Source organism: Eptatretus burgeri, chromosome 15 (genome assembly GCF_056783735.1).
Source record: "Eptatretus burgeri isolate ZD-2024b chromosome 15, Ebu_testis_v1, whole genome shotgun sequence".
Lineage (NCBI taxonomy): Eukaryota > Metazoa > Chordata > Myxini > Myxiniformes > Myxinidae > Eptatretus > Eptatretus burgeri.
In genome coordinates this window covers 6,036,748-6,054,475 of record NC_140975.1, presented here as the reverse complement: position 1 = coordinate 6,054,475, position 17,728 = coordinate 6,036,748, and the positions used below count along the sequence as shown (strand labels likewise).

At 39.4% G+C, this 17,728-nt stretch overlaps 1 protein-coding gene and 1 long non-coding RNA gene across 7 annotated transcripts in view; one reads left to right on the top strand and one right to left on the bottom strand.

Moving 5' to 3' along the window:
• The window catches only part of LOC147011405 (calcium homeostasis modulator protein 6-like), a 61,002-nt gene extending 43,570 nt beyond the window's left edge, over positions 1-17,432 (bottom strand). For all 3 annotated transcript variants that reach the window (XM_085857422.1, XM_085857421.1, XM_085857424.1), the window contains exons 1-2: positions 17,299-17,432; positions 2,498-2,730 (exon numbers count right to left, since the gene is read on the bottom strand). In XM_085857422.1, coding sequence (XP_085713548.1) covers positions 2,498-2,718 — 221 coding nt within the window. In that variant the 5' untranslated portion in view covers positions 2,719-2,730; positions 17,299-17,432. The remainder of the gene's footprint in view (positions 1-2,497; positions 2,731-17,298) is intronic.
• Positions 1-17,728, top strand: part of LOC147011402 (uncharacterized) — a 189,865-nt gene that overhangs the window by 54,455 nt on the left and 117,682 nt on the right. The gene's annotated exons all lie outside the window — the stretch shown is intronic.

The window sequence follows — 17,728 nt, the reverse complement described above, 5'->3', positions numbered from 1 at the left end:
GCTGTTGATGGATTCTGATGAAACTTGGTGGACAGGTTGGGTGTGTGGCAAGGACTAGTTCGATTTTGGTGAAGATCCGATTTCGGATCTGGATACGAGAGTTTTTTAATTTTTTAAGTGATTCTTCACCATTGAGATCGGGCCAAAAACCATATAGTACTGTATCGCATGATATTTCAAAAATGTATTGGGCCCGATATGTTCTCGTGGATCAGGCATGTGCTCTTCTGAATGCCCTTCAATTCGTTTTGTTTTTGGTAGGTGTGTGAACCAGGAACTCAGAGCTGATACACCACCATTGTGCGCCACAAAAATGCATATACTTTCATGCAAAATTGCGTGAATATCGATATTTGTAGACCTCCGCATGCACTGTTTGGACCCAACGAGCTCTTAAATGAGGTAGAGAAGAATGAGGGTCAGGGAGGATGCATTGGGTAGACAAGATGGATGTAGAACCAAATTCTCAGGGAGGAAATACAGGAAACCCTCCAATATCACGGGTTTTACTATTGCGGGTTTCTACCAATCGCGGGCAAACAATTGTGTACGGAATAGGATTTATAACGGAATAGGTTTTTAACACCAATGAGACAGAAGATGATGTCATCTCGTACCTTGGTCCCCAAGCAGCGAAGATCATGTTACCCTTCTCCATTGTGGGTTGTTGCAATACTGCAGGCGCCTTCGTCGTAAAGCTAATGCTTTTCCGTTCGCTGAATCACCTTCCCCACTCACCTTCCCTCTCTAACAGCATCATCCTGAGCTAAATCTTGTGATTTCTATTTGTAGGAGAGTACAGTGCGAGTACTTAATATGTTTACCATCACCAACCTTGCTGTGTTGTAATATATTAAAAAGGTAAAAATCATGTGTTTTTGTTTAATTTACACCATATTTATTGTATTTACATGTTTAGTTCAATGTTAAAATGCTTTATATACATATTTACGTTTTTATTTCAATAGTTATGTGTTTATTTTTAGCTTCCGTCAATCTATCTCGATATCTTTTCAAAGCCCAGGAACCGAACCCCTGCGTTCCCATTGGTCCTTGGTTTCCACGATAGTGGTTTCAACTATCGCAGCATTTTCCAGGAACCGAATCCCTGAAATATTGGAGGGTTTCCTGCACTGTAAATTTGGAAGAAGGTGGGCGATTAACGGGGGTAGAAAAGATGATGGTTTTGGATGGGGGATGATCTGAGATGGTGGCGAATCGCTGTCTTGAAGACTTGGAGAAAACGATGAGATTGAAGAGAATGTGAAAGTTGATTCCACAGGTTGGCAAATGGAGAAGCAAATGAGTGCAGGTGAGCAGTGCTTCTGGAATTATGGAATTTCACCAGAAGGGGGTTGCTTGTGGACTGCATGTGCCCTGAAGAACCCTGGGTGTGTGGGTGGGGGGGTTTGTGCCCAATCATTTGGAGCTTTAGCTCCGAATTATCAGCTCCCACTGAAGTGAATATCACTTTTGTTTTGGGGATATCCATGTAACTAAATTTCGATGAGCAGGGCTCAACAATAACGGTTATCCAACTGTCACAGACAGTAAATTTTGTCTGTTGGACAGGTGAAAACCTCAATAAAGTTGTCTGAAGGACAGGTCCATTTTCCCAACAAGGAAGTTTTATAAACCTCATTTATCTTAACCTGAAAAGTAGTTGTTCTTTTTGAAGTAAAGTCACAGTGATTAGAAGAGACTATTGAGGATTATCTTTTCAGACCCAATCAACCCCGCACGCCAGCGAAAACTTTACAGAAACGTGATGGTATCCTCCACATGTTAGTAGTTTTGAATAGATGTACAAGTGTAATGGTTGATTGGACAGGTAAAATCTAAAACCTCCCTGTCCCATTAACAAGCGAGAAAAAAAGAAGTTAACGTTGAGCCCTGATTAGCCCGAAATTATGTTGATATTTCCTTTTCTTTTAAAGGATTTTGCTCATTCTCTTACGATGTATTTAAAACACTGTTAAAGATCACTTGACCCATTTATGCGTCTGCCATATCCAAATTAAATCTTATCCAGGTAAGATTATCCAGGTAACCATTGGTAACCATCATCATAGCAATGATTATCCAGGTAACCCCACACAGACAATTTGTCGATCTTTCAAATAATTAATGTCCACAACCCCAAATCACATGAGACACCCATGGAGGCCATTGCCCCTATCCAAATGACTGCCTGTCAGGATTGCCATGTCCTCTGCTAACCATGCACCAGAATGGCAGTTTGTAAGTAAGGTTTGACCTGGTTGGTGATCTTACCCAGATTGGACCCAAACCATCAATAGTGAGTGTTCTGCTAAAAGAACTCTCCAAAAATGCAATGTTGACGTATTGTGGAGTTTATAAACATCTTAAATATATTCATATAAATATTTCTCATAACCACCATGAAGTGAATTCACCAACATTGTAGTGGCTACTCTCAGTGTACTCCACCTGTGATCAACTAGGGATTTAAATAAGAGGTTGAAACGTAACTTACCTGGAATACCCACACATTCTTCTCATCGGTAAAAGTCCCACGAGAAAAAAGACCAAAGCAGGTATCAACATGGAACACCAGGCATACACCACGTTGTATTCTTCTAAACATGGACATTTTAAGTCCACGAAATCCACAATTTCCCGAATTCCGATCGTTCCACCAGCTATGGCAACCTTCTGCAGCAGTGAATTATCGATGAGTTTCTTGAAATCGTCCATCTTCTTTATTTCCTGCGCAGAAATCCCACTCGTTAGTTGCACTGACCTGATATGCTGCAGGCCCTCCATTAAAAAAAAACCGGTGGTACACGAACACCTGTTTGGAGCAGGACCTCCGGTTATTTTTGTACACATAGACCATGGGCCAAGCCCAAAAATTATGCTTAGTTTTTGAGTTCCGTGATCTACACCTGAGAAGTACTTACAAGTGTGTTAGGTATGTTAAATAGGTATGTATTAAACATAAATTACATGTTCCCACGTTTGAAATTTGCACATTAAAGTAGTAATGTTAAAAACAAAGGAAAAGTTAAATCCCGTTGTTAAGGACTTTCCTTTCCCGAGCAACGGCGATATTCATACTTCTTAATCGTTTTCTTGAGAACTAAAATTGAATGGTCAAGTAAACTGGTAATTGTGCAGATCACCAAATTATAGATTTAATTCTGTGAATTTTTTTTTATATTAAAAAACCATTTGGATGGTCGTTGCTATGAGAAAAATTTCCCTCGCAACCATTTCTGGTGAAACACATAAATTGAATAAATTAGTAAGTTAAGTAAATATTTAGACAAGAGATACAATTTTTGAATGGACAAGTAATCCCAGTACCCTACCAACCATACATATTCTGGTATTTATAATGACGAAAAAATATTGTGTACTAATCACCCGAATATTGCATGATGTCTGTTCAGTCCACTCCCTCTTTTTGATAAAATGCATAACTATATATATATATATATATATATATATATATATATATATATATATATATATATATATATATATATATATATATATATATATATATATATATATATATATATATATATATACACACACAGATCTTGTTCTTTCATTTTTAAGATCACCATTTACTTCTTACTGTTACATTTTGCTACATTTAACACACACACACACACACACACACACACACACACACACACACACACACACACACACACACACACACACACACACACACACACACACACACACACACACACACACACACACACACACACACACACACACCAATCATACAAAAAACTCAGATATTGTTGGTTTTATTTTAAAATCTTATTCTCTCTATCTCTCACTCTCTGCTACCATTCCCTTTTCTCTCTTAAGCTACATGTATGTCTTAATCTAAAACTGTACTAAATATAATCAAAAGTTACTCAAGAGATACCATTCATGTAACGTTTATATACAACCTCATTGCTGATGCATACTACTTTCTCCGTCGGTTCTGACATGTTATGCTGTACAGGAATCATACATACATTTAATGATTTATACATGTGAAAGTAATGCTTCCACACAAATGCTGCATAAGCTATTACAGGTATATTACTGTCATTTCATTGATGAAATAAGCGTGTTATTTCCAAGAGGATGTCATGATGTGAATTGTTTTACAAGCATACAACTCTAATTTGCTATGGAAAGTCATTAAATAAAGCTTAATTACATTGAATACATGTAACTTTGTTCTATAATAAATAGAAGATGCCAAATCTTAAAAAAACTTAATTTGACTGTCCCTACGGTAGATATGTGTTTTATTCCGACTGTTGATCCTGAAGCACAGTGTGCAGCAATTATAGACATGTATCACATTATCACTACTCTTTACAACTATACAATGAAAATGAAACTTAATGTACAACCTATATGTGTCATAATTTTTAAAAACTAAGGTGTATACAATATGGTCAGTGTTGCAATAACAGATTTTAAAATTGTGAAAACACATTATGATGAAAGTCACAAAACAGAGTTAATCACATTTGTTAAAAACAATGTCTCTGTTCATGTTTGAACATCTCAAATCAGACAGTTACTGTCGCTTTTTAAAAAAAATCTCTGCTAACTGTTATGACTTTTTATTACAATGAGATTTCTCTTTGATAGCAAACTGGTTGTGCTGATTTTCATAATATTAAATGAATGAATCATAAATTCCAAAAATATTAAAACTCCTGGGCTGCCATTATTTCATAAACTTAAAATACTGGTGTCTTTGATACTTCTAAAACTAGTGTCATTCATTCCCTAACAAACATAAGTATACTCTTGAATATGGAATATTCCATGGTCATAACAATCAAAACGTGATGAAATGTTTATAAGACTATGGACTCCTACTAGAAGTTACTCGACCTGTAACTGCTACTGGTGGTAGTTAGTCTACTCGTTGACGAGACCCTATTACTAATACTAGATCTAAGTTTTTAGATGTAGATCTAAGTTAGACTCTACTTTAAAGTTTTCGCATTTTTAGATTTAAATGTTGCTGTTCAGAAATAAGATTAAGGGTAAGAGTGGAAGTGTATCATGTGTATGGCATTGCCTTAGCTTGGAATGATAGTTATAATATTAATAATACCATACAATACAACGGTATAGAGTCAGAAGATTCCGATGAGACGTGGAGATGGATATAAGTTCATAAAAATGTTCATGCAATAATTTTTGTAGAAAATTATTATACTGTCACCGCAAATCGCATAACTATCATTATCAACTAACATAAATTGTAATACGTGGGACAAGCGAGAGACAATATTCGCAATTATTGTACACTTGGGGGGGGGGGGGGAGATGAAAGGGCCGAATCATTTCATTCAAAAAAGGTAAACAAAATAGGATTCTCGTTCTCAATAAACGGTACTCACACTCTTTAGCTTGATTTTCTCGTTGTTGTCTTTTCTTGGCTCTCTCGATCTTTATTTTGTCAGTAAATCGCATATAACATGCACGATGATATCCAACGGAGTGGTCAGGGCCAGCAGGACAACATCGAGTTGTTCTTCCACCAACACAAGGTCGAAATGAAATCTTTGGATAGCTTTGGTAGCAATGGCACCTTTCTGGTATTCAAGTCCTTCCACTGATGGACACATTAGCAAAATTTTCTCCAGCTAACATCCGAAAAACGAATTAGTTTGTCTGCAGATTGGTCCACCACATGCATGCAACACGCCATGTCGTGTTGTACGACGCGTAGATTTACTCGCTCTTTGTTACATTGCGTCATAACGACACCCACTGTACGATGACTGTGATTGGCTTGTTTTGGTGGAGCCCCTGTTAAAAGCACGATGATTGGCCAATTAAGAACTAAGCTGACGTCATCACTTCACTGAGATCGTCGGCAGCAAGAGTAATTTTAGCGTCCCTTTCTTCAGATTTCTGTGAAATACACGTATGTTTTGAAGATGGGAACATTAATAGACATACTTAAACATATACTCTAGGATCATTAAAGGTCAAATAAAGTACTTCTCTATTGTAGATCAGGGAAAGTAGGAATTTTGGGGCTCGGCCCATGGTCTATCACCCCTCCTTATCTGTTTGGTACTTGCAAAATCAAAGATTTTTCAAGTATATTAGTCAGTCGGTTTTGTTATTCTGTCTGTCTGTTTATCGCTTTCAGGTCGCAATTTTAAACGGATCTTCACAAAACTTCACCACATGGCTTATCCCTCAGACCGGCAAGTAGCAACTTCTTCAGTCTCTGCAGATCTGGATATAAAATCACAAACTGGTCCAACACGTGGAATGTCTTTCAATCCTGACAAATCTCACTCTCTCACGGTGTCTCTCCAAAAGGACCATCTGGAACCCCCCCCCCCCACCCCATCTACTTTCTCAACAATCCTCTTGCAGAAGTCCTTTCATTCAAACTTCTGGGTCTCACGATCTACCATGATCTTTCCTGGGAAGCCAGCCACATCTCCAAGCTGGCCTCCAAAGCCAGCCACTGATTTTGCATCCTCCATCGTGCAAAGTCCTTCCTTGGCAAACCTGAGCTAATGACTACATACAAAGCTTTCGTCCATAGCCTGATGGAGTACTGCTCTCCCTCCGGGCTGGTGCTCCCGCCTCTCACCATTCTCGGCTTCACGCTGTGGAAACCAAGGCATTTAGGATCATTGGTATCTCCCGCGATGAGGCTGAGTTTTTGGGTCTCTCACTCTCTCACTGCAGGCAGGTTGGTGGTCTTTCTGTTTTATTCTAAATCCTCTCTGGCATCGCCCCCCCCTGATATTTCTGCTATCTGTTTTCGTAGGGTGCTCTGTCTGTTTGTGTGCCCATATTTCCGCAGGGCGCTCATGGTCCGCCAGCAACCCCATCCTGGTGAAACTACCCAAATCAAGAATCAATGCTCACCTGCATTCTTTCATTCCTCTTTTTCCCCACCACACTCTCTTCAAAACAGCTGTTCACCACCATCTCTTATCTTCCCCCATCTAAAACCACGATCTTTTCTACCAACGTTAATCAACACCAAATCAACCACCTTCAAATTCCCTGCTTTCCTTCCTGAAAGTCCCTGTCGTGTAAGGACCTGAAAGTCTCTGTAGTATCCATCTTTTTTGCCCCGTGTACCCCATCCCATCCCGCTCCCTTCTCCAGATCTCCTCATGTGTCTATTCCACATTGGTTTGTGCTTCCCTCTCCCATCCCTCTTGTCTCATGGTCCCCTTGCTTTATGATATGTGTTCGCTCTTATACGGGCCTTGACATTGTGTATATATATATATATATATATATATATATATATATATATATATATATATATATATATATATATATATATATATTGTAAATGGGAGAGTTTGTCATAAGAAAGAAGCCTGTCGTTTTTGAGGTCAAAAGGTCAACCTAGGCCAAAGGTTAACAACTTAGGTTAGATTTCGAAAATCCTGAATTTTCATCAGATGGACTTGAAATTTGAGGAGGATTTATATTTCAAGTCACTAAATTCAACCAGCGAATTATTTTTGAGGTCAACAAGGACCAAAAGGTCAACATAGGCCAAAGGTCAACAACTAATGTGGTGTTTCTAAAATCCTCCATTTTCATCCGATTCACTTGAAATTTGAAATTTGAAATACTTCAGGTCACTGAATTCAACCAGCCAATTGTTTTTGAGGTCAAATTTGTTTTATGGATTGTGCTCTGCATGACATCTTCCTCTTGTTTGTTTGTCTGTCTGTCTGCTGTCTGTTTGTGTACAGGATATCTCAAAAAGTTGTGGAAGGATCCAATGAAATTTGGTGGGCAGCTTGGGTGTGTGACAAGGACGAACTGATTAGATTTTGTTGAAGATCAGGATCCGGACACGACTACGAGAATTTTTACCTAATTCTTCACCATTGAGAGATTGGGCCAAAAATTGTATATTGAAGGGTATCTCAAAAAGTTGTGGACGGATTTGGACGAAACTTGGTGGACACAATGGGTGTGTGACAAGGAAGAATTTATTCAATTTTGATGAAGATCTGTATCTGGATCCGGATCCGATCATTTTTTTCAGTGATTCTTCACCATTGAGAGATAGGACCAGAAAGGAGATATAGCATTATATTTCAAAAATGTATTGATTGGGCCCGATATGTTCACGAGGATGAGGCGTTATGTGGTGGATGTTTCACTCTACCAAGTGCCCTTCTAGTTTATTTTGCAATTGGAGTGCCATGTCGTCGTAGAAGGACGTATTACGCTGCTTTATACACTTTAACATAGCGTGCATTTAAAACATGGGAATTCTCATGGATTTTTTTTGTAGTTAATGAGCCTAATCAACTCAGGAAGTCATGACGATCATTTTGGTGTTTCAGATTCCACATCAGAATGCTCTAGTAGGACTCCACAAAAAATCCACACATACACACACATACACACACACACACACACACACACACACACACACACACACACACACACACACACACACACACACACACACACACACACACACACACACACACACTTCATCCATTTATCACAGAGTTTTAAAGCATTTACTGGGTCTTTGGGGTCTTGTGGGTCTTTTAGGTCCTCTGCATATTTGAGGTCTTCTGAGTCTACAGAGTCTTTTGGGTCTTCTGGGTTTTTTGGGGTCCTCTTGGTCTTTTGGGTCTTCAGGGTCTTTTGGGACTTTTGGGTCCTCGGGGTCCTTTTGGGTCCTCTGGGTATTTTGTGTCCTCGGGGAATTTTGGGTCATATGGGTCTTTTTGGACCTCGGTGTTTTTTAGGTCATCTGGGTCCTCAGTGTCTTTTCTGCCATCTGTTTCTTTTGGGTTATCAGGGACATTTGTGTCCTCAAGGTATTTTGGGTCTTTTGAGTCATGTGGGTCTTTTGAGTCATCTGGGTCTTTTTATTCTTCGGGTTTTTTTGTCTTCAGGGTCTTTTATATCATCTGGGTCTTTTGGGTCCTCGAGGTCTTTTGGATCTTCATGGTCTTCTGGATGTTTTGGGTCTTTGGGTCCTCACAGACTTTTGGGTCATCCGGGTATTCAGGGTCTTTTGGGCCCTTGGGGTCTTTTGAGTATTTTGGCTCATCTGAGTCTTCAGGGTCTTTTGGGTCCTCGGGATCTTCAGGTTATTTTGGGGTTTTTAGGGGTCTTAAAGGGCCTTCAAATGTTAAAGGGGTGTCAGCAGTCGAAAGGGTCAAAAGGTACATTCCAATAGTGCATAATTAATGAATAGATTACATGACAGTTACAAGACACAAAAGTATGCCTCACATGCGTGCGCACGCGCACACAGACACACACACACACACACACACACACACACACACACACACACACACACACACACACACACACACACACACACACACACACACACACACACACACACACACACATCCCTCATCCATTTGTAGGAGATTCAGCCTATGTTGACTTTTTGGCCTGTTAACTTAAAAAATAATTGATGGTTGAATTCAGTAACCCAATATTCAAATCATCATCAAATTTCAAGTCAATAAGGTGGAAATGGAGGATTTCAAAAATTTCACAAAGTTGTTGACCTTTGGCCTATGTTGACCTTTTCAGATTTTGACCTCAAAAACAAACTTGCTTATGACAAACTTTATCAGGTGGTGAAGTTTCGTGAGGATCAGTTTAAAATTATGACCTGTAGGTGATTGACATACAGACAGACAGACAGACAAACAAACAGACAAGCCGGTAGGCGACAAGGGATCAGCTCGGATCGAAGCGCTGGATACGATGCTTTTCATTCTGACCGATCCACCGACGAAGATTCATTGCCAAGACGTATTGGTTCACATACAATTGTTCCTCTGCCCGGCAAGATTTTTCCTATTGCGTATTTTGCCAACTGGCACTCCTCATAAAAAATGACTAATTAGACACCCTATTTTTGAAGGACTACCATTTGAAAAATAAAACCTAAATCAAAAATCGGCTCGAGTAAAATTTTCTAAATATCTCGAAATGTTTAATTCCAAAATCTCGTTTCTCCACATTCAAAACTGAAGGACAAGTATTGAAAATAGTGAACGCGGTTTTTCGGCCGCTGCATAGCAACGGGTGGTTGCTTTGCAACGAAACTCAAACGCGCACACTCCCAGCCCATATGGCACCTGTTCACCAAGTTTCATCGAAATCGGTTTGCTGGTTTGTGCTGTGGAGCCTCGCGCTGCACACACACACACACACACACACACACACACACACACACACACACACACACACACACACACACACACACACACACACACACACACACACACACACACACACACACACGCTGGTAGGCGACATGACTGCTCACTCTAGATGGAAAGCTGGCCGACGCGACTAGCCGATATTCATGTACATCCTATCAATCATTTTCATTCTTTGACAATCGAATGGCCACGGCGCGATGATCAGAGTACAAATTAGCGAAAGTTAGAGTATGCATGTATCGGAGATTTTCGTAATTTATACACTGTTCAGGAATCAGTACATGATCCAGGTGAGCAGCGCCACATGTCGGTCCATGGTAGGAAGGAATGAGGTTCAATTGAGTGCAGAAAGCTTCATTTTTGTGTACATGCTAGCCACATTGTACACATTTCACCCAAGTTTCATCAAAATCAGACTCTTTCTCTTAGAGATATTTGCAATTAACCGTTTCTGAAATGTTCGACATGTACTCGCCCAAAACCTATCTCCTTCTACAAATATTTTTTGTTAGGGCTGCAAATTGGCATGAAGGGAGCTAGATAGATTGCGCACAGAACTCTAAGCTTAGATTTTTCAATTTTTTTTGATTTTTTTCGATTTTTTGACCACTTTAAAGGGCCGTTGCTATGCCGTTGTGAGGGCCCGGGGTCTCATATTCGAAAGCACACGATTCCCAGAAATATTGGTCCTACCTACCAAATTTCATTGGAATCGGTTGAGTGGTTTAGCCCCTAGGCTTGACCAAAGTTTCGCGGACAGACAGACAGATGGAAATGTCCAGAATAAGGGTGCTCTAGAGAGCAGCCAACAGACGGAAAACCCGATAAACTTCTCTCAATGCTCTTGTTTGACCACCTCCTGAGCCACACATTATTTTTCATAAGCCACGCCCACTTTCCATAAGCCACGCCCACTTTCCTACGCCACTCCCACTTTTCATCAACCACGTCCACTTTCCCTTAGCTTCGCCCACTTTCCTAAGCCCCTCATAAAAAAATGACGGTCAATAGACACCCTATTTTTGAAGGACTACCATTTGAAAAATAAAACATAAATCAAAAATCGGCTTGAGTAACATTTTCTAAATATCTCGAAGTGTTTAATTAAGAAGTCTCGTTTCTCCACATTCAAAACTGTAGGACAAGTATTGAAAATAGTGAACGTGGTTTTTCGGCCGCTGCATAGCAACGGGTGGTTGCTTAGCAACGAAACTCAAACGCGCACATTCCCAGCCCATATGGCACCTGTTCACCAAGTTTCATAGAAATCGGTTTGCTGGTTTGTGCTGTGGAGCCTCGCGTTACAGACACACACACACACACACACACACACACACACACACACACACACACACACACACACACACACACACACACACACACACACACACACACACACACACACACACACGCACGGAAAACCCAACAATAATGGATATCTAGCGAATCCCAATAACGCATGCGACCAGCCAATATGCTTGAAAATTCGTCGATTTTCGAAAACAACAAACAGACAGACAGAATAACACAAGCGACCACCCAATATGCAGTGCTTGAATAATCTTCCATTTTCGCAAGTAACAAACAAGAGAAAGAGTAATCAGAGATTGCAGACCCTCGCCAGGACTTCTTTTCTGGGGTGTATTTTGTGTGGCGTTTGTGTACTGGTGTGTTACGTAATTAATGAGACATAAGCTTTGATCACAGCTTACCAAGACATCCAGCTTTGATGCAACCCTGCTCTGATCGGACACCTGACCCTGACCCATAGCGATTTTTAAAATATTATTATTCATTATTCAGTTGAATTGAAAATGGGATTAAAATAAATTAAATTCAAATCAAATGGCAGACCAAATAGGTACAGTCCTGCATTGGAGTAATCAGAAAGAACCCGAACAAGTAAAAAGCAAAGATGAAGTCATCAGGAGGAACCTGGATAGGATTCACATTTCAGCTGCTACTCCTCTACCCTCAAACCCATCCAGGCACAGCCAAGTGAGCTTTATTTTTAAAAACAAAAAATCAAAAATAACAAATAAAACCCCATGTCAAAGAATTAAATAATTCTGGCTGCCAGACTATGCGTCCAATCAAGTTGACATTTAAAACATGTATTCTACATCAATACTGGATCATAAATTTGAAGTTTCACTTCAACTGATAAGGCGGTTCCAGAGAAAACATTATTTAATACCTTTTCCTCAATCCAATATGGATGCCAAACCATGTGACCGATCATTTATTCCTTAAACTTGTACGCCCATGCCTTGGGAAACATTTGTTTGAAGTTTCCCCTCGATTTGTCCACCCTTTCTGGAGAAGATTTTTTTATAGGTTTTCAAGTAAATCCATTCTGGCTGTCAAACCATGTGACCAATGACATCATATGGAGGAGGAAGAGATTGAGATCATACTCTGTGTAGGGCGTTGTTGCTGCTTAAGCAGTCACCTTGGCGATTGGGCACAATCCTGGATGGGTCACCACTCCGACACAGTATACCAACATGCTGGCACTCATTTCGCCGACCTCAGAAGGATGACAGGCTGAGTTAACCCCACCTGGTATTAATTCAACAGCTGAGCAGGATTTGAACTCAGGACCCAAGAATCCCAATCCCACCACTCTAACCATTAAGCCAACACCAGGCATGACATCATATGAGTGAACCTTTTGTTCCTCTTGGATAGGAGGTCAGACATGAAAAGTTTCACCTTGATCTGTTCAGCTACTTCAGCGAAGCAGATTTTTGAAGCTTAAAAAAAAGGAGCAATATGGCTGCCTCGCCATATTGTTACCCTCGCCAAAGGAGAGGGTATTGCATTTGGGTCCATTTGTCTGTCTGTCTTTTTGTTTGTTTGTTTGTTCGCACAGAATTTTCATGTTTGTCTCTGCAACTCCTTGTCATATTAAGACCAAATTCTCACCATAGATGCAACTACTCATGTAAATTATTGTAATGATAATTATAACATCATATGTCATGTGGTGTGGCAGCCCAGTTGGACGAACGGAAAAACTTATTACCTCTGTATCTCTGAAACCGCACCAAGGAAAAAATTGAATCTTGGTACACGGCAAATACTACTCATGGGCAATAAGTGTGATTTTTTTTAATGACATCAAAGGTGCCTTCGTTATGATGTCATAATTGCCGATGTAGAATGCCACATCTGATGAGTATGAAAATTTTTGAGGGTCATCTTGGGATAAAGTGGTCCACACAAAAAAATTTGGTGACATCGTTGGTCATGTGATTCGGCAGACATATTGTTTAAAAAAACCAACAAAAACCTTCAAAAATCTTCCCTGAAGTGGTTGAACAGATCGAGGTGAAACTTTACAGGTATGACTGCTTATCCATGAGGAACAAAAGGTTCACACATATGATGTCATAGGTCACATGGTTTGGCAGCCATTTTGGATTTACCATAAAAGCCTTATTCTCCAGAATGGCTGGACAAATTGAGGGGAAATTTCACACAAATGTTCCCCAAGCATGGGTATAGAAGTTTGTTAAAGAATAATTAATTAATAGGTCACATGGTTTGGCAGCCATATTGGATTGCTGGGTATGCTCTGGCTTTCAAAAGGAATTAGCCACTGTGGCTAATCCAGGTTTGGAATGATAAGCCACAGGAGAAAGGAAATAGCCACATATTTGATTCAAAAGTTTTTTTTTTAGCAATATGAAATAATAAGTTAATTTCAAATTTTAATTCATTCTGATGTTTTGTTTGTGTTTCAGGTATGCATGAGGTTATAAATAAGCAGTCTGGGGATGGGTGTCACAAGCTTACAGTACTCTATTCTATTCTCCTGCTTATCTCACATGATGTATCCTGTGTTCAAGTACCCTGAATGAATGAAGAACAAAGCAAGAACTTTATACAACAAGCAATAAGCTTTCAATCTATTTAAATAAATCAGATTGAATGTGAAATGAATCTGGATCAAGAAACATGAAAAAAGTCAAAGTCAAATTCACTTTATTGCATAACCCATTGCACAGTGTATAAATACATAGCCTCGGCATTTGTTAATAACAAAAGTCAATAGTGTTCTGCACAAAAAAAACAAACAAAGATTATAATATGAATAAATTTAGACTGGAGTAGACTAGTACATTATACTGGACTTGAAGTAGATAACTGTCTAGAAATAAAATATAATCATAAAATAATGGATATATAAAAATATGAGTTACTCATATCCGTATTATGTACACAAAAACAAAGATAATATCAGTAACTGTAGACTATTACATTATACTGGACGAGAAGACAGTGGATAACTGTCTAGATTACATCATTGGATATACAACAAGTGGAAGTCCCTGAATTGCGTGTCGAGCCATAATTGCATAATTCTTTTTATACAACAATGTAAATACAGCAATTTCACAAGGGGGAGGCCCTCTGCACTTTGAAAGAAAAATTTACAAAAACAACAAGTAGAAGTGAATGGGACCCTTTAATCTGGCATTAACCCTCCATCCCACACTCAACCTCTCTCTCCACCCCTCCATCCCACACTCAACCTCTCTCTCCACCCTGGCCTCCATTCCTCAACCCCTCACTCAACTCTTCACTCATCCAACCAATCTCACACATAAAACTCACTCATCCAACTAATCTCACACATCAAACTCACACTTCCAACCAATGTCACACATCAAACTCACTCATACAACCAATCTCACCAATCAACTTCACTCATCCAACCAATCTCACACATCAAACTCACTCATCCAACCAATCACACATTAAACTCACGCATCCAACCAATCTCACACATCAAACTCACACTTCCAATCTCACACATCAAACTCACACTTCCAATCTTACACATCAAACTCACACTTCCAACCAATGTCACACATCAAACTCACTCATACAACCAATCTCACCAATCAACTTCACTCATCCAACCAACCAAAGTCACACATCAAACTCACTCATCCAAACAAACTCTCTCATCCAAACAAACTCGTCCTACTACAGGTACTACTACTGATTGTGTCAAAACTCACCTGGCAACCACTGACCCAACGAAGCATGTAGCGCTGAGTAGCGCCAAATCATTACGGGGGAAAAAAAAGAAAAAAAACATTTCAAAAAAATTAAAATAAAATTTTGAGACGAGAATCATGTGTAATTTCGGTCGATTTTTTTTTTTTTTACTAGAAACTAGTTTAAAACTACTAATGTTAGTATATATAACCTTGTACGAAATCACGCGTGATTCCCATAATCAAAACATACAAAATGGCGGCCGTCTCAACGAAGGTTGAATTATGTGCTAAAATCACCCCAAATTCGTCTAAAACTGGTAAAAAAAAAACCCACTAAAACATGGATTAGCCACAGTGGCTAATGGGTCGTTTAAAATATTAGCCACAGGTAAGGGGGATTCGCCCTGTGGCGAGGTGGCGAGCAGCAGCGCACACCCAGGATTGAAGAACAATATTAAATAATGTTTTCTCTGGAACCGCTTAATCAATCTTAATTCAATCCAATATGGCTGCCAATGAGATTGCCTTCAGTTGGATGAGCTTTCCGTGAGGTGAAGGCAAGTTGTTTCAGGACAACAGCCTTGCCACAAGCTTCAGTGTACCATGGGTGGGAGGAAGTGTAGAACAACTATACATTCTGTGTGTTAGCTCTCATACGAGCCTCAACAGTGTATACAAAAAAAACAAAAAAATCGATGTGAAACCACATTTACGATCTAGTAGTATAGTGATGGGGAATACACGTTTTATATTTAAACTTGATTGGACACCTGGTCTGGCATCCATAATTATTTAATTTTTTGATATGGGCTATTTTTGGGTTTTTTGATTACTATTATTATTATTATTTTTGGAATATGGCTCACTTGGCTGTGTCTGAATGGGTTTGAGAGTAAAGGAGTAGCAGCTGAATTGCAAATCCTATCCAGATTCCTCCTGATGACTTCATCTTTGCTTTTTCTTGTCTCCTCTTAAATCTTCCCTCGGGAGGAAGGAACACAACCAGGCCAGAGTTTCCTCCACACGCCATTGAGGTTTTCAGCCATAACCTCCTTCCAAGACTCATCAATGTTTTTGATTGCATTAAATATGTTGTGCCCATTCCAGAGCTCTTTAACGTTTCAAAATGCCCAATTTCATTTGAAGGGAAATGCTTCGTTTAATTTTCTTGGGCTGCTACATTTCAAACATTCAGGCACAAATGAAATGGCAATAAAAAAAAATTAATATCAACTTGTTGAGCAGACTGTAAACACACGGACCAGATGTGTTCAGAAGAAGTTCGGCAGGAAGTTCAGGAAATAGGACCACGCAATACTTTAAATTATTGAAGTATTGCGTGAAAAGTCCTTCCGTTGTGTCAGTTTTTAAACTTTTTCATCATTTTCTTTACTTTCTTTATCACATTCCTCCTCTCTGTTACATTTAACTGGATGTTTATTTGTTAAAATTAGGAAGTTGAGTCATCATGAGCGGATTAAGATGAGTCATAATGTATAAGGAACGTAAAACCGAAACAAGCATGCTGAGAAACAGCGGATGGCGAGGTATTGCAATATTAAAATACGAGTTGTGCGCTTTGATTTTCAGAACAAAAAAAAAAGTTTATTATTAATCCGCCGAGACCTTCAGCAATTTAAAGTTGATGCACTTAAATAATAAAAAAAAGGGTTGAGAAGCACTTGCCTCGAGATATGCACACTCCATTCTGAACTATCTATCCTTAGTTCAAATCCCATCCCCACAATGAACTGTCATCCTGGTGGTTTGATTGCTGGCTAAGGCATCAATTTGAATGCTATCCCTCAAATAGTTGGTCAGCCAGGTGTCCTGTCTGCCAGCATTTTTGGACATTATGTATCCCCCAGTCTCCTTCACAAAGAGTGAGCAAGCTGTCATCAGCATCCGAAACAAATTGCAAATTATTGTCTCGACTGCAGGTAGAAAATAGTTTCGTTTTCCTTGAGGTTCATTGACACCAGGTGACACCACTAACTATCTTTAAGAGTGGTTGCTGTTTAGGCAGCAACTTCACCAGAGAGGGGGTTGGGGGTCACCCTTACCTGTAATGAAAGGAGAATAGAAAGGACTCGAACTGGGATATTTCTCCAGGAACTCCGATGTTTATTTCACTTGTGAGTGACAAAGCGAATGTTTCGGATATGAACTCTACAGCGCACAAAACCGTCCACCCTCCCCATATATTGTCCCCACCCATCCCTCCTCCCTCTTTATTCCTTCCTTTTAGAGTTTTCCTTTCTTGATGATAAAACCGACAAAGTAAACTTTTTGAAAACTAATTAATTCATGAAATACTCCTCTTAAAGGATTTTTATTCTCTGTTAAAATTATGTTAAAATGACATTTTGTGCGGCAATAAACTGCTCCAATATGTTACAGGAGGTATGTGGAAAGAGATTTCACAGGTATTCTTATGTGTTGATGAACAGGAATGGTGTAGTTTAACTCTGAAATATCATTGCAGTATTGCAG